This window comes from Nothobranchius furzeri, chromosome 10 (genome assembly GCF_043380555.1).
Source record: "Nothobranchius furzeri strain GRZ-AD chromosome 10, NfurGRZ-RIMD1, whole genome shotgun sequence".
In the NCBI taxonomy this organism is placed as follows: Eukaryota; Metazoa; Chordata; class Actinopteri; order Cyprinodontiformes; family Nothobranchiidae; genus Nothobranchius; species Nothobranchius furzeri.
The window spans coordinates 41,808,619-41,830,214 of NC_091750.1; the positions used below are offsets into that span (position 1 = coordinate 41,808,619).

Below are 21,596 nucleotides of genomic sequence, written 5' to 3' on the forward strand. Positions count from 1 at the left end.
AGGATGCAGATGTCTGGAGCGCATCAACAATCAGCTTTGCATGCGCAAGCTGGTTAAGGTTAGGATGGGGGTGAGGGGAAGGTTAAATTGCAAGAGAGTAAAGGTCACAATTTGGTTAAATGTCCATTTTATGGCGAGTGTCAGTACCGACGCTCTGGCACAGCGCGTTGCCTCCTGACGCGCAGGAGCTCCTCACCTGCTGTCTTTTCCGATGACTGCATCTTGCCTGTCATTATCACGTGACAGCGACTAGTCGATGACATGCATAAAAAGTCACTACAGAGCAGTGAAGTCGACGTTCATACAACCCCTAGTCTCCGCTGTCACTGTCTCCCTGAATAATAGAGTGAGGAGGCTTAAAATGCTTCAGGAGCAGCTGATTGCTGATTTGGTGCAGCTGCTCCACATCACTCCGCTGGCCTATGGTGCTGGATGGCAGGACTGCAGGAACTGAGGTCTGCAGCAGGAGTTCACCAGGTGGAGGGCAGGGAGCAGAAACCTCTGGGTTCGTAACATTAATAAAGACCCAACAGTGTTTGTGGTTGTATTATGAGACACATTAATTGTGATATAACTGTGCTGTAGATTTCATGTGTGTGTGTGTGTGTGTGTGTGTGTGTGTGTGTGTGTGTGTGTGTGTGTGTGTGGTAGCTCGGTTATTTTCCGCTATTGCAGGAATCATCCCACAGAAGATGTCACTCAAACAGAAGTGGTGGGAGAAGCAAACTGCGGTGCGGCTGAGTCATTTTTTCCTGAACACTGTGTTCTCTACCTCATGAATCATTCTCACATCTCTACAAGAAGGTAATTTCTCTACAAACTCAATTTTATCTCCACAGTGAGACCAGAGCTACTACAGGAAATATTTGTGTCTCTTCACCTTCCACGGTTTCAGATGACACCTCTGGTGTGTGTTTTAGCAGAAGGTGCAGCTTTGATGTGACGTTGTACAATGGGTGAGTGGCGCTGAGGCTGATCAGAAGAGAGGTGGCAGTTCTGTAGAGACAGACGGACCACGAGTGCAGGTGAAATATGGAAACTTCAGACTCCAGAGCTCCAGTTACCTTTTAGGGAAAAAATAATCCTTTCCTGGCACACACTTGTTTAAATCACAATCTGTCTTACTGCCTGAAAAGCAGAAGTATTTAGTAATTTACGCTGTAGTTACCATTGCTTGTAGCACTCGGGTGAGGCTCTCCTTGGACAGCAGCTCCTGTCTTTACCCTCACCGTTGCATTCCAGTGGGTTCTTTCAGCCAAAACTTATTTTCTGATCCTAAATGTTATTTAAAAACTTTTTTATTCCAAACTCTGAAACCAATTAGGTCCAAAAGACAAAGCAAAACAAAAATATTTTAGGTATAGAAACTGTTCCCTCTGTCACTTCCTGGTCATCTGTTATGTATGTGTCAGTGGTCCAGAAAGATTTCTCTTGGTTTTTTTGCTGTCATGTTTTTGTTGTGAAGATACCATCAGATAAACAACAATGCATCGTGTTGTTTAGTTCAACAAACAGGACTCCATAAAAGAAACACTGGCTGTGTCCACAATCAGGGGTTGCATGCTAATCAGTACTCGTGCTCTAGCCTGGCCTGCCAGACTCGTCCTCTGTCTGCACACAGAACTAGTCTGTCCTCACAGGCAGAGAGGCACAGGAGGGGCGGGACTAGGCAGCTCAAAATAACCAATCAGAAGAAAGATGGAAATGCCGACTGTACCGCGCGACGCTGTGGTTTTTTAGCTGTAGTCAAAAATGGCGTCTGGCGATGGAGCGAACATCTTTCTTTAGAAGAAAGACTTTTATTTTTATTTATTTATTTTTTAAATAAAAAATAAAATTAAAAAAAGAAGAAAGGCTTTTATCGCTTCTACTTGTGGTTTTAAAGACGTGTCCAAGTCATTTAGACCAGAGGGAAGAGCCGCAGCCAGACGCCATCTTCATTGTTTATGAGAAACTCTGCGTTATGGTGTGTGATGTATGCTGCTCAGCGCTGATTGGCTCGGTTAAAATTCTCAGGGGGTGAGGTTATTTGAATAGGAGAGTTCCCAGACCCAATGCTTCCCGTAAGGTCTCCGGAGTACGTGTTCTCCCGTGACCAGTTAGACCGGATGTTAACAGCTGTGGATTTGGACAGTCCAGCCTTAAATAATAGTCCCGCCCCTTCGGCGGACGTCCTCCTGTCACCTAGCAACTGCTACCGCACAAACAAGCTGCGGTCTTCTGTTTGAAGAGCACAGCAGATGTACCAGCGGTGTTCTGAGGAATTCTGTACCCCTGAAATGTTTCCCAGAATAACTTTTATTTCCAAATTCACAGGACTTCATGTTTTTAGGAAATATAAATAAAAATCATCACAAGCATGATATTATTACATGATATCATTTTACCGTAAAATAGTGTGTGAAGATGGCCTGAAGTGCGACCTCCTGACACGGTGGTGCAGATTTCAGGGGAACAGAATTTCTCACAAAGAAAGAAAGAAAACAATCTTTTATATATATATACACTCAAGAAAGAAATCACGAGGAGCTTCACAAAAACAAAAAGTATAAAAAAGATTTCTAAAAATGGTTAAAAATATGTTTAAATAAGAGGAAAAGAAAAAAAAATGTGATTAAAGCATCGACATTAAGATATGGACAATGGGTTTCCATAGACTCCAATAATAAGTTTTTAAGCCAAAATGGGAGGTGGCCACCACCGCCATTTTGACCATGTCACAGGTTCCGTCAAGCCCAGACAATTCCATAAAAGGGAAGAGAGGAGGAGCTGAGGGTGGGGCTGTAAGGCTGGGATCAACTGACGACACCCGGTCGAACAAGCTACAAGCTAACCTGAAGCTAACCCTGGCTAACCCAAAGCTAACGCGGAGGTGGGAGCTAAGCTAACGGAGATAGCAACCTAGCTACAACCGGAGTTCACTGTGCACAACACCAGAGCTTCTGAGTCAGAGATATGCTGGGCTGACCGCTGGGTAAAACCGGATGGAACACAGAGGTCTCCAAGACCTTCACAAGCCGGCAGCCGCACAGCAGACAAGCACCGCTGCGATCTGAGATGCGCAGAGCTGCCGCTGGGGAGAACCGGGTGGAAAGGTTTCCATCCCAGTGCTCCACAAGCCGGCAGCCCGCGCATCAAACAGAAGCCGCGATCAGACAGAGATGCGCCGAGCTGCGGGGAGGGGAGAACCGGGTGAAAAACAGAGGTCTCCCGAGAGCTCCACAAGCCGATAGTCGGAACCAAGCTCCACTAACATGTTATATTTCAACCTATTTTCTAAAGTGCAGCATTGTGTTAAATGCACTGGGTTTTACCCTATTACATTTAAATTTCATGGTTAAACAGTACATATTAAAATATAAGCTCAGCTTGGCAGTGACCTAAAATACATAAATATAATTTTACTTACCGAAAAAAAATGAAGTGGAGACTCCTTGGACGCTCTATTAGTGCAATTAATGCCACAGGAAGTAATTTTGTCCAACAATTGCACAAATAATATCCAAAAAGGAATACACAAACACAGAGACTAAAAATCCCGGAGTAGTTTCCAAGCCAGACCGAGGCTCTACTGAGGCCTTTCCACGGAGCTAGCTCTGCGGTCACGTGGGTCTGATGCTCATTAATTATACAGAATTTTAGGCTTTTAATAAACTTAAACAGAAGAGTGAGTAAAAAATTCACCCCCCCTCAGAGTTGTCATGAATGTAAACTAGATAATTTAAACCAAAAACATGTTCTGGTACCAGGCTGTAAACATGTTTATTTCTGCTGTGAAATTGGTATTTTTAACATGGGAGTCAATGAGGATTTGCTCGCTTCTGACACCAGCCCCCAGCGGAAGAGGGTGGAACTGCAATTTATTTCTTTTCTGGGTTTGCCTCAATTTTAGAGCTGCATTGTGGGGGCTTGGGTGAAAGCCAAACCCAACATATCACCACAAACACATCCAATCATCAAGTTTTTCCTCTCAAGGCAGGTTGTGCCTGAGATGCACTTCGTTTTTCACACAGTGCTTCTGCAGTTTGAGCCAAGCTGCACAAAAATCAAGTTTCACTGTAACTGCTCGTCTGGGGTCGTTTCTCTCATTGAAAGACCAGGTACAACCAGATCGTTGTCCTAATGAGGTCAACCTTAGACCAGAGACACGCAGACTCACCAAGTTTTAGCAGGGAGCAGTAAAACAGCAGCAGCCCTGTTGGTATCCGTGGGCCTTCGTGGGTTAGCTAGCATCAGTGTGACAGCACACTTACAGTTGGCTAAGATGTATTTATAGTAGCTGTGTTGTGTAACTGACATTACTGAGTCGACTGACTCACTGGTTTTGCATTTTATCCTGAATACTCAGCACATTTGGCATCAATTCCACAGTGACATGAAAACACGCTCTCCGACAGCTGTACGGGCTAGTAACAGTACAATGGTACTAACTTGTAGGATGACTGCAGAGAAAGCGACCAGATCTCTGGCAGCACTTCTGCCAGCCTGGACAGTCTAAATCAGACTCACATCCTTCGGATCTGGGAGACGGTCCATCTGCACTTAAACAGGACCCTGGCTTGGCAGCAAAATCAACACTTCTGTTTGCAGCTTCATTCAGAGGAAATAACATGTTACAGGCCATGTATTAGCAGAGAGATATTTGTAGCACCACAAAGAAAGTTTGAACTATGAAATAAGAGAATGTTTAGTTCCAGTCCCGTTAAACCAGGGAAGGATCGTCACCTGTGTCAGAGGCCTACCTTGGTTTTGTCCCCAGCAGAGAGCCAGCAGGGCTCCACCTGCCCAGAAGAAGAAGATCCAACTCATTTTTATTAACAGTTTACAATAACAAAGTAACAAGATTTAACAAGATGCTTGTTCACTGTTCTGATGTGTTCAGAGACCAAATCCTCAGTGGCTCTGCTTTCTCCACCCCTGATTGCAGCACCAAGGCCCAGAGGACAGCTGGCTAAGCAGTGTTAAACACAGGCATTCAAATCACATTCATATTTTCAACAAAAGCACATTTAGGAAATTGTGATTTTCACAATAAAGTGCAGAGAAGAACTGATTCACATGAACTTCATTCAGGAACTCAGGCCAAGCTATGATTTTATTTTTAAAATGAAAACGTGATCCGGTTAGTCGCTGTGTGACAGAGCCAGTTGGGACAGGAGGAGTCTAATGACATGGTTTCCACAGGTAACCATGGCAGAGCTTTCTATGCTGCTGCCATTAACAGCCCACTGAGCCACCCGTGAAGTCCTGTGAATAGGCCGTTTACCTGCACCTCCGAGTCCTCATTAGACATGAGGATGAGCAGAATGCTGCTGAATACATCCACTCTAGATATAGAAATGTTCCCGTTTGTTGTAAATAATACCGGTTCTCTGTGTGTAGGCCTCCTCACTCGTGTCTTTTTACAATTATTCACACCAGTAACCAGGTGTGAAAATGAGCCTGAGGAAACTTTGGCTATTTAGGTGATTAAGCAATAATCACTGAGCGTGATGCTGCTGCACCTGACCCTAACACACACACACACACACACACACACACACACACACACACACACACACACACACACACACACACACCTGAGCTTTAATGGCTCCTCTAAATCCAGAGACATAATTAGTTTCACAGGGATTGGGGGGCATGTACAAGCATGGATTGCCAAACATGGCCTCTCACTGATTCTGGGATTTAAGAAAAGATTTAGTTTGTATTGATAATTATTGCAAATTGAAAAATCCATCCATCCATTTTCCGCTGCTTATCCGGGGTTGGGTCGTGGGGGCAGCAGCCTGAGCAGGGAGGCCCAGACTTCCCTCTCCCCAGCCACTTGGACCAGCTCTTCCGGGGGATTCCCGGCATTCCCTGGTCAGCCAAGAGACACAGTCTCTCCAGCGTGTCCTGGGTCTTCATTTACGTCTCCTCGCGGTTGAACGTGCACGCAATACCTCATCAGGGAGGTGCCCAGGAGGCATCCCAACAACACATTCTCACACCCAAGGTGTCAAAATATGACGCGTGTGACCAAACCTCAATATATGACGATTCAGGACGCCCCAGCGCGTCAGGAGACGACGATCAGGGACACGCTGGGTCACGTGGCTCCGCTGGCGTCACTGTTTGACGCGGGCGGTCACACGGACATTATTCAACAATTTAACCTTCCCCTCATCCTATCCTAACCTTAAGGTCCATAAACTGTGGCCTTAAGGTTAGGATTGGGGTGAGGGGAAGGTTATGTAGTTCACAAGTAGTTCTAATGTCCGTCTCACCACCAGCGTCGGATACCAACGCTCTGGGACGCTGCGTCAGCTGATTGCCCCTGATCGTCGTCTCCTGACGCGCTGGGGCATGCCGAATCGTCATGTATTGAGGCTTGGTCACACGCGTCATGTTTTTCAAAAGTCTTCATGAGTTATTTCATCTTCTCGCCTGAAGTTCCAGTCCTGCTCCTGTTGCGCAGCGTCACATGTTGAGGTGACTGCAGGTCCAGTAAGAACAGGAGGAGTGTTGCAGGTTTGGGTTTGTGATCCCATGGAGATCCGTGTAGAGCTGCGTGGGTAAAAACCAAACATTTACATTAGACACCACATTGGAAGAAACCAAGTAAAGCTTTAGTGTTTCTACTTTAGTTTCATAACTTTGATCAAAGTTGTTATTTTTGACCAGACTGTTAACCAGCAGCTTTTTAAAAGACTGTTGAATCCATATCTAAGAAAGCAGGTGAAGCGCGAGACAAGCATCATTTCTGAAAGAGTCTTGTAATGCAGAGAATGCAAACTGATATCCATTAAATCTGAAATATGAAGGGAAGATAAACAGTAATTGCAAACATTATAAGCACATGGAAATGTACCCTGGTCTCCCAGTCACTGCTAAACCAAAGTTCAACATCCTTGTTGGTAGGAAGGACCTCAGTGGTGCTTCATGGTCTGGGCCGTGGTCAGCTCTTGGCTTAGAAACTCTTCTGAAAAATAAATCATTGTAAAATGCGACAAATCAACCACACACTGTTTAGTATCGTAGTACTCCGAGTTTCTGTAGCTCACCTTATGTTTATCTGTGCAAAGCCCCACCCTTTAGGTGGAGATGATGGACATTTATTAACTCATTCCAAATAGATGCTTACATTTGTCTATAATAGAATGATGTCGTTATTTTAAACAAAAGCACTATGTCTATAACATAACGTAGTAAAACTCACGTCTTCATTGTCAGAGATCGTCTTGTACTGCATCGCCAACTTTAGGCCAAACGACTCTTTGAATAACATTTTAACAACATTCAAAATCATTTTGATGAATAAAAACATTTCAACCATAAAGCTTTTTGTCGCCTGCTGTTGTTTTGCAGATGGACCGTAGGTCACACAGCACATTAAACGTTAGACATCTTTAAGCTCGCCACAGTTTGTGAATTTACTCAGGAACTGAAACACGGACACAACTAAATGTAACATAACTATTGAAACAACATTCTTACCTTCAATTAAAAATGGTGGTCAGTCGTCTTTTTCCATCAACTATGATGACTTCTGGCTCCTCTCCATTCAGAGCAGAAAGAAAATGGTTCCTCAGGCTGGGCACCTCATGGCAGGTACCCAATTCAGTAGGGCCTACTCTTCTAACTGACTTAAAATGAGTTTATGGACATCAGCCAAGATTAAATAAGCATCTCTAACAGAATTCTGATATTTGGAACACTGCAGATTTGAGTTCATGACCTTCATTTCAGAGTTAGTAATTAAGTTTGTCACTTTTGACTAAGATGAACCTCATAGAAGTCAGTTACTGCAACTTTTTCAGAGAAATAAGTTATTTGAACTCACTTTGTTTAATAAGTTATGCTGCTAGGTTTTACAGTGTGGTAGAAGGTCAAACCCCTTTCAAGGAAACTGGCTCTGGAACTAATGCATCCGACTATATCTATCCAGTAAACCTCAACCTCATTTATCAACTCAGGATCAAACCGCCAAGGTCTCTGGCCCTGTACATTATGTTTAGACAAGAATTATATACACATACACACACACACACACACACATACACACACACACACCACAGGCATCGGAGGACTAGACGGACCTCCGCCGTTTTGTCCTGGAATGCGATGACAGGCGGCGTATGCAATTTGACGTGAGTGTCATCCACCCAGTTACCATCATTGACCATGTCCTTCAGGCTGTAGATGTCCCCTGGGGACACAATCTGTAAGTTGATGATGAACGCTAGCTCTCTAGCAACTGGGTCTACCCGAAGCGGAATAGCGCTGCCTAAGGAGAAAGCTAGGTGAGTCTGAAGGGCAATCACATCACCCTTCGTAGCTCTATTTCTGCAAACATCTACAGTAAAATTATAACGAATTTGTTTTAGGTAAGTCATAAATAAACATTTTTGATGGTGAAGCCTTTCACTTCCTCGTCACTTCATCCTTTTCACCTGAAAGGTAATCAAAATGCTCTATGACCATAATGCACCATGTGAGGGCAAAGCTAATCTTAAGCTGAGCTCCAGCGTTAACTGGCTTTGTGGGCAAAAGCATCCCAGCTGCTGCTGATCACGAGACTGAAGAGAGGATAATTCTGTCTTGCTGCGGACGGGAGGTTCCCATTTACAGCAGCCCTGGTTATCACGTATGAAATGTCTTGTTAAAGGCATAAAACTTCACCTCTGTGTTATAATATCTCTGGTTTATATAGCCTCTTAGTCCATGTTATCAATAGTTATTTATGATTACTACTATTGGAAAGCATCTATCTATACCTGTGGCCTAAGTCCATGTGTCTGTCAAGCTTGGGGGGGGGGGGGGGGCGAGGTGGGGGGGGGGGGGGCGAGAGAGAGAGGGGAGCTATATAATCATAAAATAAGTTCTGTCCTTATATATTTTTTAATTTCCCAGTGAGACCAAAACAAATATTACTCTGCTGTTTACTATAGATAGGTTGACGGATAATGATATAGCCCCCCCCCCCCCCCCCCCCCCCCCCACACACACAGACCCCCCACACACACGTAACATTTTCAAAAGGAGCATTGGCACTTTTAGACTTCAAGCTCTGGAAATACTGTAGGTGTGTGTACAGTTACCTTGTCACGCACACACACACACACACATGGAACTGCACACACCACCATGCGCAGAAACACGCGCGCGCGCGCTCACACACACACACAACAACAACAACAACAACAACGTACTGAAATAAAAAAATAAGGTTTGTCTCTTTAAATTAACCCCCTCAGTTAGCCCCACCTCCTGCTCCTTAAACGGCCAATCAACGCGTAGTGCACGTGACGAGCGGTCTTTGCGATGACTTCATCCCTGGTGTGGGATGACGTCAAATTCAAGATGGATGGGATCACGACTAGCACGCAGCAACCTCGACAACAGTGAAGAAAGTCCGGGCTGCGTGAAGACCAGACACCTGTCGACGGAACGGGTGAGTTCGGACGGACCGGGCCCGCCGACCTTAGCGGGGAAGCCCGCGTCTCGTCTACCGGAGCTGCCGTTTCCTTTTCCGCGCTGACGTAACTCGAAAGGGGTAAAAGCCGACCGGCTGGAGCCTGTTAGGCAGGCGGGGTTGAGCCGCTTTTAGCGGATAAAGCGCGGGACTCCCGCCGACCTCTGGGGTTAAATCCGCTCACGGCGGCAGGGTTTCGCTCTGGGTTTCTCAACTTTTCCTCTCCGGTGTGATGAACGGTTAGCGCGGCTCCTGGAGGACCGCCCGGTTCTGCTGAACAAGTTCTAACTGCAGGAACCGAGTCACGCCTCCTGCTCGGCTCAGACTCGAGCAGCTATTGGCCACGTCTGCTTCTTCACTCATGATGAATCTTCACCGGTCAGAGGAACCCTCGTGGAGGGAAGTAGAACCCGCAGGAGGTTAAAGGTCATGTCGTTGTAGGTCCTGGAGGGTCTCTGTTCCAGCTGCTCCAACACACCTGCTTCACAGCGGCTCATCTGAGCCCCAGCAGGTGTGTTGGAGCAGGTGGAGGCCCTCCAGCACCATCATTGGGAAATGATATGTGGGTGGATCGTAACCTGATGGTTATGGCCACCTGACCTCCTGTGTCCAGACATTCCTGTTGGAGTCACCCCACAAACCTGCTGATGCTGGCTTTAACCTACCGGACTTCAGCCACCAGAGGAACATCTCTAGTGTTCTTCAGTACTGCAGCTTAACTTTACTTTTCTTGGAGACCTAACTTCCAGCGACCTGGAGTTGGAGCTGCAGTAACCAGCAGCTTGTAGAGCCAGCTGAGCTCTAGTCTGTGACTCGTGGAGAGGTTCTGGCTCCTTCTCAGCTCTGGACCTATTCTGTGTGCTAGGGCTGAGGAACCGTTTTAGGAAAAAATTGAATTGCGATTTTTCTAGGAGAAATTGCGATTTCACTTCCATTCACGGTTTTCTCCAAATCAAGGTTCAACTCATTATTTATAAATCACACCATAAAAACCTTTAAAGCTAATCAAACATCTCTTATTTTTAACATTCTTGTGAAGAAACTTGGTTTTTATCCAGAGGTGCTTCATAAAAAGATGTTGTTCTCGTCCTCGTGGACTTTTGTATCTATTTACCAGTGAGTTTTAGTGACCCCTGACCTGTATATGTCACACATGTTTTATTGTGACCATAATTTGTTAAATAGCTAGAAAAAAGAGCCACCAGGTGTAGCCTAGTGAACTAGAGCAGGTTCTTGCTTTGCAAAGGTAAACTTGTTTATGGCCCGCCGGGTTTTCTACCGCCAGGTTTACACAGCCCCTCCGCTCAAATTAGACCTACAGAATTGTTCAGAAAACTATTTCAGGTCATTAAATAAATATTAGGAGTTATTGTGAAACACCAGAAAACACATGAATGTAATAATAAACATAGTAATGGTCTGTAGGCGTTATTGGACTAATGTTACTGTCGCTTTAAGAGACGGGTGGTTGTGAAGGTTAAACAGGAGCTGCAGTGAGATGCTGGTTGTTGGTCTCATTAACCACTGGTCCTTCTGTCTGGTGTTTTAGCTCAGCACAGACGCTACAATAATAATAAAGGATCTTAGGTTGTCGCTCGTTTATAAAAAAAACTGCTGAAGACGTCCGGTCTGCAGATCAGAGACGTGTCACGGACTCATGCAAACATTCAGACAGTGCGGTTTGGGGTTTTTAGGAAGTTTATTTCATTTTGGCAACTTAAATAGTAAATAGCATGTTACATTTGTTTCCTAATTCATTTAAAATGTTGTCCAAAAATACTATTAGAAAGGCTTATTGTGGAAATTTGGTTTTAAAGCACATAACAGCAGAGTTTTCTAGTAAAAAGTTCCTTTCTCTAGTTTCTAAGTGAACCAAAGGGAGTTAGAAGCTAGGCTGCCTCAGCTCAGTGTGGAGAGTGGCTAGTTTTAGGGTAGAGAGGTCATGTGATCCAGTCAGTGTGTGTGTGTTTACTAGTGTTGGATTGTGTTCATGTTGACAAACTAGTGTGTGAAGGCTGTACCAACTCCAGCCTGTCTGGACATCGAGTCCACGGGTTTCCAGACAAGAGAAACAACGCCTCTGTCTCCGTGCCTGAGGGCGTTTTGTGCAGCTGAAAAGACGGACTTCTGTAGCCCACATTCAGTTCAGTTCAAGTTTATTTATAAAGCGCCAAATCAGGACAAGAGTCGTCTCAAGGACCTTCACACAGTAAACATTCCAGTACAGGTCCGTTCATTAAGCCAATCAGTAAAAAGTGTCCTATATAAGGAACCCAGCAGGTAGCATCGAGTCACTGACTAGTGTCCGAGTCTTTACAGCAATCCTCATACTAAGCAAGCATGCAGCGATAGTGGAGAGGAAAACTCCCTTTTAACAGGAAGAAACCTCCAGAGCATCCTGGCTCAGTATAAGCAGCCATCCACCATGACTCACTGGGGATCGAGGACAGAGCACACACTAACACTGGTACTAAATGCTGAAAAATCCAAATTCGTGTTATTTTCAAATGGTAAAAAAAATCACACCCAATCTTCCAAAGATTACCTAAATTCATGGGGTTCCTCTTGAAATGGTTACATCCTATAAACACTGGGGGGTCGTGATCGATCAGAACCTCTTTTCAGTTTCACTTGGAAAATCTCGTTAAGAAACTAAAACTTAAACTAGGTTTCTTTTACAGAAATAAATAATGTTTTTCTCTGAAGCACTTACTCACCGGAACTTTTCTACCTTTACTAGATCGTGCTGATATGAATGCAGCTGATAAATGGCTGAAAAAACTGGTTCCAGTGTACCAAACGTTTCATTACTGGCTTGGATCATCGTGTTCATCATCGCTCTCTGTACACTGCTGCCTCTCTACCCTCTCCGTGTGCTCGCAGAGTCACTCACTGGACGTCCTGTGTCCACAAGTCTGTCCTGGGCCTAACTCGGTGTGTGTATTTGCAAAATGGTCCAAACCATCATGGCTTGTCCTCCCAACTGTCGCTCCCCAGACCTGAAACCTGATTGGGTAAAAGAGGTTTTCATTATGCCGCTCGCTCTTCTTGCAAAAACCTAAATGAGGAAATGAAAATGTCAAACATCATTTCACTTTTGAAGGACCGTGAAAATGGCTCTGGGAGGATGTAGCTGCCTTACTCACTGAATCTGATGAACTTGAAATGTTGTACTTGTTAACTTTTTATCTCCTGGATGTGGTGTTTAGTTTAGTTTTGTGTCTGTGTAAAATTCTTGGTAATTTTTGTGCTGCTTCCTTGGACCAGGTCCCTCTTGGAATGAGATTAAACATCTCACTGAGATTTTATCTGGTAAATTAAAGGATTATAACATAATAAATGGTAATGCTGCATTCACCAATTGCATAATAATCAGACTTTCCAGCTTCCCACCTCTGATTAGGAGGATCATTGTGATTATTGTCTTGATTCTGACCTCCCTCTGATTTTATCTGGTCAGATTTAAGATCAAGCATGTCATCATTAGCGATCACTATCTAAAACAAAACACTGAAAGTGCTTCATACCCTTCCTAAACTCAGAGATGTGTGATGATGTCGCTTCTACTTCCCTCCCTTTACCACCTGAGACTAGGGTTAGGCTCAGTCGTGGGGTTGTTTATTCGGCAGGACCAGGTCTTTTTAAGGAGTTGTTAATAGAAAAGGTCAGAGTTGAACAAACAAAAACTGTTTCCTGATATTTGAAACATTTGAAGCTTCGTTTCCGTCTCTGTAGGCTTATTCATCTTGTCTTCTCTTTCAGCCATGGAGAGCCTGGTGCACTACAGTAACCCGCCCCACGCCCTCTCTGTGCTGGGGGTCCTCAACGAGCAGCGGCTGCAGGGCCACATGTGTGACGTGGTTCTAGTGGTGGCCGACCAAAGGTACCGGGCCCATAAGAGCGTTCTCGCTGCCAGCAGTGAGTACTTCCAAACTCTTTTCTCACGGACGGACGCCGAGTCGCCGGAAGTGGTAAACCTGGACTTCTGTGAGCCCGACGCCTTTGAGATTGTTCTCAACTACATCTACTCCTCCTGTCTGTTTGTGGACAAAGGCAGCCTGGCAGCCATCCAGGAGCTGGGATACAGCCTTGGAATTCCCTTCCTCACCAACATCGTGTCAACAAGGCCGCATGCTTCCTACTGCGTGTCCAGAAAAAGGCTCTCATTCTCAGAGGGGGACGAGAACGACGCCCAAACAAGGAGCGTCATTGTGTGTCGGGTCCAGAACAACTCAGTCCCTCTCTACTTCTCAAATTATCAGGGAAAAACTTTGGAGAGATCATCATCGTCGTCATCTCCCTTCACTCGAGAGGCAGCTCTGCCTCCACCAGAACACAAATCAAACGAGTCCGGCAGGAAGTGTTCAGAAATGAGCCGCCTGTCAGAGAGGAAGTCCAGCTATCCGTATGCCTCCATATTAAAGGAAAACTCCTCACACATTTCATCCGTCAGGCCACAGCTGACATCCTCCGTGTCTTTTAGCGATGCTGAGGGTCAGCACGTACAGCCGCTGTCCGGTATTGGCATGAAGGAGGACAACGATGAGCTGGAGCTCCACTATCATAATAGAGTCCCCCCTCAGGCCCAGTCCGCTGAGCTGAGCCAGACCCCCGACAGGAGCGGCCCGCTCATCAAAAGCCTCTTACGGAGATCCTTATCCATGGACAGCCCCGTTCCAGTTTTCTCTCCCACGCTGGAGCTGAAGGATCTTCAAAACCGAGAGCAGTCGGTCGTCAAAATGGCCTCCAAGGCTTCTGGATCAGAAACCTTCTCCCACAATGGCAGCTCAAGCAGAGCGTCCTCTCTGGTTCTCAGGTCCAAGCCCCCCGGCAGGTTTGATAAAGAAACTCAGGTAGAGGATCTCAGTGTGAAGGCTGAGCCCAGCAGTCCACTCGCTGACCCCATGGACATTATTCGGATCACAGTGGGAGACACTTTGCCGGTCAGTCTGAAAAACCTGCAGAATAATTTCTGCCAAGGCTCCAGGGCCGACTTTAGTCCACTGGGAAAACGGAAAGAATGGGCCGACAACAGGAGGTACCCGTTCAAGAAGAGCAAGTTCTTTAAAGAAGACGCTGTTTCACTTGATGCTAACGTGTCCGAGCCTGCACCCCAGCACGCCCCCGATCAGAGCAACGGGGAACCTCCTGCCAACAAGGTGTACAAATGCTGGAACTGTTTAAAGGTTTTCCGGTCCAGCACCGGATTACATCGTCACGTAAACATGTATCACAACCCCGAGAAGCCGTACGCGTGCGACATCTGCCATAAGCGCTTCCATACCAACTTCAAAGTGTGGACTCACTGTCAGACCCAGCATGGTGTGGTTCAGAACCCGGCATCGTCCTCCACCTCGTCAGTGCTGGATGAGAAGTTTCAGAAGAAGCTGATCGACATCGTGAGAGAGAGGGAAATAAAAAAAGCGTTGCTCTGGAAGCTGAAGAGGAACAAGCAGAGTCTGCAGCCTCCACTTGCTAAAAAGAGAGCCAGGTCTAACTTCATTTGTCCTTATTGTGGCAAAGTTTTTCTGTTCCAGTCTCAGTACAGGCAGCATTTACGGACCCATCCAGCTGACAGGAACGAGCGGGATGTGGAGCGGGAAGGCGCGCTCTACCCGGAGCGGGATGAGATCATTCAGCAGAACACGGACACAGGTGTCTACACCTGCAGGCTCTGCAACGTCAGACTGTCGTCGCCGCTGGAGCAGGGGGACCACGAGAGGGGCTGCAGGCATGCCACCGTGTGTCCTTACTGTGGTCTCCGTTTCTCCAGTCCGGGTGTCAAGAAGGATCACGAGGCTCACTGCAAGTACAAGAAACTGACATGTCTGGAATGCATGCGCACCTTCAAATCCTCCTTCAGCATATGGCGCCACCAGGTGGAGGTCCACAACCAGAACATGATGACTAGTAAAAACCAGATTCAGCCCAAGCTACAGGAGAGCAACAAAGAAAAGCCCAAGTTCCTCCGGGAGGAGCCTTACAGCAACGACCCCGCTTCAGGTGGGCGGTTCGGACAAAACATGACTTACAGTGACTCCTCAGGTCCACCCATGTATGACTCGGAGGACTCCTTGTCCTACGCTCCTGAGGATCTGAGCATGGGCCACCAAGGGAACCTGGTGGTGAAGGAGGAGCCTTTTGAGGAAGCAGTGAGTGAGAGGGACAACACGGAGGCTGCAAAAGCCGGGCTGGAAGAACCCGGCGTGTGGCCCTGTGAGAAGTGTGGGAACCTCTTCAGCTCTCGTAAAGACCTAGAGCGCCACCAGGAGCTACTGTGCCTCATAAAGCCCTTCATCTGTCACATCTGCAACAAAGCCTTCAGGACCAACTTCCGCCTTTGGAGCCACTTCCAGTCTCACATGTCCACTTCAAACGAACCTGGAGCCAAAGAAATGGACAGGCACCCACCGTCTGCGTCTCCCTCCCCACCTCTGACTCCTAAAACCTCCGAGCACCTCCCCGTACAGGCGGCACCAGTGGCAGCTGTGGTCACAGAGGAGTCCAGCAGCCCAGAACCCTGCAGCTCCTTGCCCAGCACAACAGCGAGACCCGAGGCTGAGCCAGGCAGCCACGGTTCCCCATCCAAATCCAACAGCCTGGAGAACCCCGCTGGACCTCCGGAGTCCGACACGCTCTTCTACCACGCTCCGTCGCTGTCCGCCCTGACCTTTAAGAGGCAGTACATGTGTAAACTCTGTCACAGAACCTTCAAGACGGCCTTCAGCCTGTGGAGCCACGAGCAGAGCCACAGCCACATCTGAATGTACCGCACTCTGCCCGCCACTGAAGCGGCCATGTTTGTTACAGATGTAAACATGAATGTGCAATCAAGTGCTATAGTCCTCTTTCAGATCGTGTGAAGCCGGCTCCTCGTCCAGAAGTGATGTGAGAATCTGTTGGTGTTTACCTCTGTAGGGTCAGGGTTCATCTTTATGCACTTTGTTATTACGCTTGTCTCTGATAGGACAGAAGCAAAGCCTCGTTTACATAACGGGGGTCAAATATCCGGGATGCTCGGCATTCCCATCAGCTGTTCTCCACAGAATTTAAAATAAGCCGACAGATACTTTCTCAGCCTGATTAAATCTGCTGCGGTGTGGATAAGTTCGATAAACCAAAAGGTGTCTGCCAAAAGAGAGAGAGAGCTGTTTTTAACCCCATAAAAAGCTTCCAGTAGACGTGAGCTGTGTAGAACCAGCTGATGGATCTGGGAGCGTTTCCTGGTATCTAATGGTGTTCGGCACCACCTACACACGACCACGGGCTGCTGAATTTATCCTGCTTCGATCGCCTTAAGCAACCTTTTTCTATGATTTACGTGAAAGCACAAGAAGACCGCTGACTCAGGCATTTCAGGGTGAAAGACAGGCAAATAAAATGGTACTCCTGCTTTCTGGAGATTTATTACAGAGGTGGTGTTTGATAGTATTGCAGTGGTTTCATCACAGTTAGGTGATAGTATTTTTGTACAAGTGTGTGTGTGTGTGTGTGTGTACATATATATATATATAGATATAGATATATACACACTCCTGCTTTTGGCTTGGTGGGGTAACCTGTAAGTGTTGTGCCTGTTAGGCTGGGGAGAGTCCGAGTGCTCCAGTCCACCTTTACCCCACACAGAGCACGGGGCTGTGTAGTGAACAGATGGTGTTGCTAATAGTGCTCTTAACTTCTAGTGAGGACACCTTCCACAGACTCGTGTTTGTACGCTCCACTTTTGTACCCGTTGGATCTTTTTACTCTTCTGTGCTCTTACTGCAATAATGGATATTTGTATTGGCGTTGGTTGTATTAATGTTGCTTTCTGAGTTTTGTGTTGGAGTTTTCTACACTTATTTTGTGCCACACTTCAGTAATAAAGTGTAACAGCCTCAAGCCGGTGGTCTTTGATTCATTTGTGTTCACGTGTTTCAGCTGATTTCACTTTGCACTTTTTATTACAATTTTACAGCCATAAGATGAAAAAAATACCAGGCGGCCCTGTTATAATTATGGTCATAAGAGGGTTATTAAGACGGCGATGCACAAACAGGAAGTGATTGGTAGTCATTCCACTCCAATCCAGTTGGTGGCGGTAATGCACCAAATTGTTTGCCAAGTGCCATAAGACCAAAAATAAGAAGAGAGGCGGGAGCGTTCGTAACAAACTCAAAGCGATAGTCAAAACATGAAGCATGAAATGGAGTTATCCTAGTGGCTCCAATAAGAGAAAAAAGCAGCGTGCTTCATAAAAGCTTTTATTTTCACTTCTGAAAGTGACGTCGTTTTTCGATGTAAACACCAAAAGGAAGCAGAAAGGAAAGACAATGGAAAATGTTTAAAGGGAGGAAAACATAGACCAAAATGGAAAATAGAAAAAAACAAAGGCAAAAGCACAGGAGCACTGACAGGAAGAAGAAAGCAGAGCAAATATTGAAGGTGTTCAAAGGGAGGGAAATACAGGAAAAAAGAGGAGGACTAATAAAAAGGGAAAATAACTCGTGTCAGAAGAGATGGGAGAGTTTCGCAAATTCAGTTAAAGGTAAGACTGTCGAACATTTAGTGTAAGGGGCCCCGTGTCTGTGTTAGCCTTGGGTCCCCAAATTGCTAAATCAGCCACTGTTTCCAGATGTATCAGTAACTTAGCTGCTGCATCAGCTCAGTTCTGTTCAGTCATGACCATGTGCCACACTTTTGCTTTGTCAACCTCAAGCTGCCCGATGCACACCAGTAGAGTACAGGTGAGTAAGCCCCGCCTCCTGGAGTTCAGGTAGGAGAAACGTTGCATGTCTGTACTGGTTTGATATGAGATGTTTTTTTAAAGACGGTTTTACTACAGATATGAACTACACATTATCACACAGACTGTCTGGCTGCTACAGGACATTTGGGTTCGTCTCGTCCCTTCAGAGGACAGAGAGGACACATCTGAACCTTCTGACCGCTTTCAGCTGGAAATAATTATTTCTCCTTCAGGCAACACCGTCACATCTGACACAACCACAGTGGACTGGATTAAAAGTGGTTACCTACTGAGGCCCTGGCAGTAGCTTTACTGTTGACATCTCATCTCTTCGTACAGCTGAAATATGAACATTTTGTTATAAACTATTAGAGTAAAATGTGGCCAGCAGGCACCTTTCACCTAAAACATGACCGTTGAACATTTGGATTTATAGTCTACAAAAAACACTTCAGATTACTGACAGACAACATTTTCAACATGTTCATAAGCTTGATTCTTTTACAGCTAAGCTGCGAAAGTGAACTTTATGGTTTTCCACAGCGTCTGGTGAACAATCCCTGACACATTAACGCCGGTGCAGAGCCTTCAGATGTTAACCTGCTCAGAGGAATCACACCCGTTGTTCTGTTGGCGGATTATCCCAAGTCAGACATGGGAGGTGTTTCAGGTTGTCGATCGCCCCGACATCCCCTAAAGCCAGGGAGTGAGAGTAGGAAGTGTTTCATTTAGGAACGGAAGTGGACATCCTGTTCTGTCCCACGTATTAGGTCACATTCACCATGAAAGTGCAAGGCCAGAGACAATTTCACGTTTGCACACCAGGAAATGTGTTAGCCCAAATTCAGCTCCATCTTCCAGGAGAACTCAACCCTCCCGCTCACGTCTCGGGGCAGCGGTTATGCCTAAAACAAGCAAGAACCATGTTAATTGTATAAACCGCCATGATTGCAGACAGGCCACTTAATGCTTTAATGGTGTGTGTCATCGGGGTTTAGCCAAAAGCACATCATTCAGAAACTTTAAAGCAAATGGAATCACAGCAGACATCAGAAGAGAATAAACTGATTACAGCTGTAGGGCAAGCCAATGACAGCAAAAACCTGTGGAACACTGGTGGTTGGTCTGCATCTACAGCGCCAGAGTGTCTTTAATCAGCCTCCTCATGGTGGTGCCAACAGACGTGCCCAGTGTGTCAGTGATCTGGTAAGTGATTTTGTAAAGGTACGGCTGCACATCTTTAAGACTGGTGTCAAAAACATTGTCTACTTCGGACTGCGTGGGCATCTTTGGCAGGTACTCGTGGCGATTTATGACTTCAACAACATTGATGACCTTCTCCCCCAGCTTTTCTCCCACTTTCTCCCTGCAGATCTGTCTCTCCTGCTCATTAGCCAGGTTGACCACGTTGACTTTGATGCTCCACACCTCCCAGGGGATGCACTCATCCGAGAAGGGCCAGCGAGACTTCTTCTTTTGGTAGAACTCCAAGGAGATCTGGCCCATGCCGTCACTGCCAGAGTTGCTTAAAGCCTCCTGTAAGCAAAACACCAATCAGCTGACAGACCGACTCCTCATGACAGGAAACAACCACTGTCATAGACATCACATGCTGATGGATCCCCTGTACGTTTTTCACACTTCCTGGGTTTTAATAGGAAATACATCACTGTTACAGCGACCAAGAAACTCCGCCTCCATTTCCATTTGTTTGCATCTAAGGATGTAAGACTAAAGTGGCCACGTCCTCCAGCTCCTCAGCTGGAAGACCCAGGCGTTCCCTGGTCAACCTAGAGGGATGCGGAGGAGCAGCGGCTCCACTCCGAATCCCTCCCAGATGTCCGAGTTCCTTACCCTATCCCTAAGGCTGAACATGGCCGCCCTGCGAAGGAAACTCATTTTTGGCCGCTTGTATCCGCAATCTCGTTCTTTCGGTCATCACCCAAAGCTTGTGATCACAGGTGAGGATTGTGCTGATATATCTGTCCTACTTTGGACTGAGGAGCCATGTACCATCACTGTGTATGTGTAAAGTAACACACACACACACACACACACACACACACACACACACACACACACACACACACACACACACAAAGACATTTCAGTTAGATGGAACAAGACTGGCCAATTATTTAATAGTTTGGTGTAAAGCTTCACCAGCAGTTTAATCATTTTACGTTGCTTAATAAAAATCTGATATTTTAAATCTATAATAAAATTGTACGCATGTAACGTGTTTTAAAGGAATGTTTTCAATCTAGTTGCAATTAAAAACTCATCCTTCAGAGGGCGCTGTCTCAAACACAATACGAGCCTTGAAGCCTGAATCTGCGGTCTGCAGCCAGGCAGGGGCAGTCACGCGGGGTCTACCCATGATCTCAGCAAGGAACAGCTGTTGTTACCTTGAATTCAGACACCGCTTTCCGGATGACCCTGTCCAGCTCCTCCGAGGACACCCTGACGAATGTGAAGTCGATAAAGTCACAGTCGATGTCCCGAGTGCCCACGGTACCGATGGAGTAGGTGCCCTCCTTCTTGTAGTGAAACTTTCCGGTGCTGCGGTGAAGTAAAACGGTGTGGAGGAGGGCTAGCATCGCTTCCTCCACCTGCCGAGCCTCCACCGTCACCTCGAGAACCTCCGAGCGACAATTCATGACTAAACTAGGCTAATGTCCATCTACCACGGTCCAGCACCTGATGACGAACACATTTGTTTTCTTCTACAAAGGGGCGGAGTCTGTTGGACCCTGTCAAACCAAGAAAACATGAACCAGGTTCACTTAAAATGCGCCATTACAACGAACATTTCCAACAATAATAGCAAAAAGAAACTGCGAGCACAATAGTCACCTCAATAACGTTAGGATGTACGTATCGATGACGCGGAAGCAAACTACGGAAAGTCAGGCAGGTCAAAACACCACTAATCACCTTTATATGAATCTTATGGGTCCAGTGTTGGTATTCAGGTCATTTTAATAAAAGACGCCGTAACCAAGTCCCCAATACAGTGTCGTGTAAGTGATACTATTGAGTTTAAACCATCTTTAAGACAGAACAACAAGCGCTGACGCGTTGCATTGTGGGAGTTGTAGTATGTTCTAGATATCCGTGTTCGTGAGGTAAGTCCAGTCAGACTGAGCTGCCAAACGAACCCAGCGGGTCGGACGGGGCTCCTCCGCTCCAACATGCTGCACCTGGACTCTCGCTCCGCATCTGGACACTGGCCGGTGGACTTTAGGCGCACACTTGGGAAATAAGACCTTTAGCAAAACTTTGGCTGCTCTCTAGCTACTTGAGCAAAGGTTACCGAAGATTAGCCATCTACACTAACAGGCGTCTTAAATGAGTGGAAAGAGTCCCGCTGGACTACGTTCACCTGTCTGACGGTCTCTAGAGGAGGCT

General features: G+C 46.2%; 3 protein-coding genes across 4 annotated transcripts in view; 1 reads left to right on the plus strand and 2 right to left on the minus strand.

The window, feature by feature from the left end:
* Nucleotides 1–8,791, minus strand: part of umodl1 (uromodulin-like 1) — a 30,701-nt gene extending 21,910 nt beyond the window's left edge. The window contains exons 1-5 of the mRNA XM_070555654.1: nt 7,480–8,791; nt 7,202–7,257; nt 7,047–7,074; nt 6,854–6,964; nt 4,743–6,549 (exon numbers count right to left, since the gene is read on the minus strand). Of these exons, the coding sequence (XP_070411755.1) occupies nt 4,743–4,809 (67 nt within the window). The 5' untranslated portion in view covers nt 4,810–6,549; nt 6,854–6,964; nt 7,047–7,074; nt 7,202–7,257; nt 7,480–8,791. The remainder of the gene's footprint in view (nt 1–4,742; nt 6,550–6,853; nt 6,965–7,046; nt 7,075–7,201; nt 7,258–7,479) is intronic.
* Nucleotides 8,792–9,300: 509 nt separating this feature from the next.
* zbtb21 (zinc finger and BTB domain containing 21) lies at nt 9,301–17,338 on the plus strand. The gene is made up of 2 exons (XM_015960160.3): nt 9,301–9,436; nt 13,220–17,338. Exon 2 carries the CDS (start codon nt 13,222–13,224, stop codon nt 16,219–16,221), a length of 3,000 nt encoding a protein of 999 aa, XP_015815646.1. The 5' UTR covers nt 9,301–9,436; nt 13,220–13,221; the 3' UTR covers nt 16,222–17,338.
* Nucleotides 17,339–19,133: 1,795 nt separating this feature from the next.
* On the minus strand, nt 19,134–21,154 carry atg101 (autophagy related 101). Of its 2 annotated transcripts, XM_015960158.3 has the most exons (3): nt 21,042–21,154; nt 20,594–20,938; nt 19,134–19,721 (listed from the first exon to the last, which is right to left on the minus strand). In XM_015960158.3, exons 2-3 carry the CDS (start codon nt 20,843–20,845, stop codon nt 19,317–19,319), a joined length of 657 nt encoding a protein of 218 aa, XP_015815644.1. In that variant the 5' UTR covers nt 20,846–20,938; nt 21,042–21,154; the 3' UTR covers nt 19,134–19,316. The 2 variants fall into 2 exon arrangements, with proteins under 2 accessions (XP_015815644.1, XP_015815645.1); XM_015960159.3 differs by lacking the exon at nt 21,042–21,154 and having other exon boundaries at nt 20,594–21,032.
* Between the last annotated feature and the right edge of the window lie 442 nt (nt 21,155–21,596).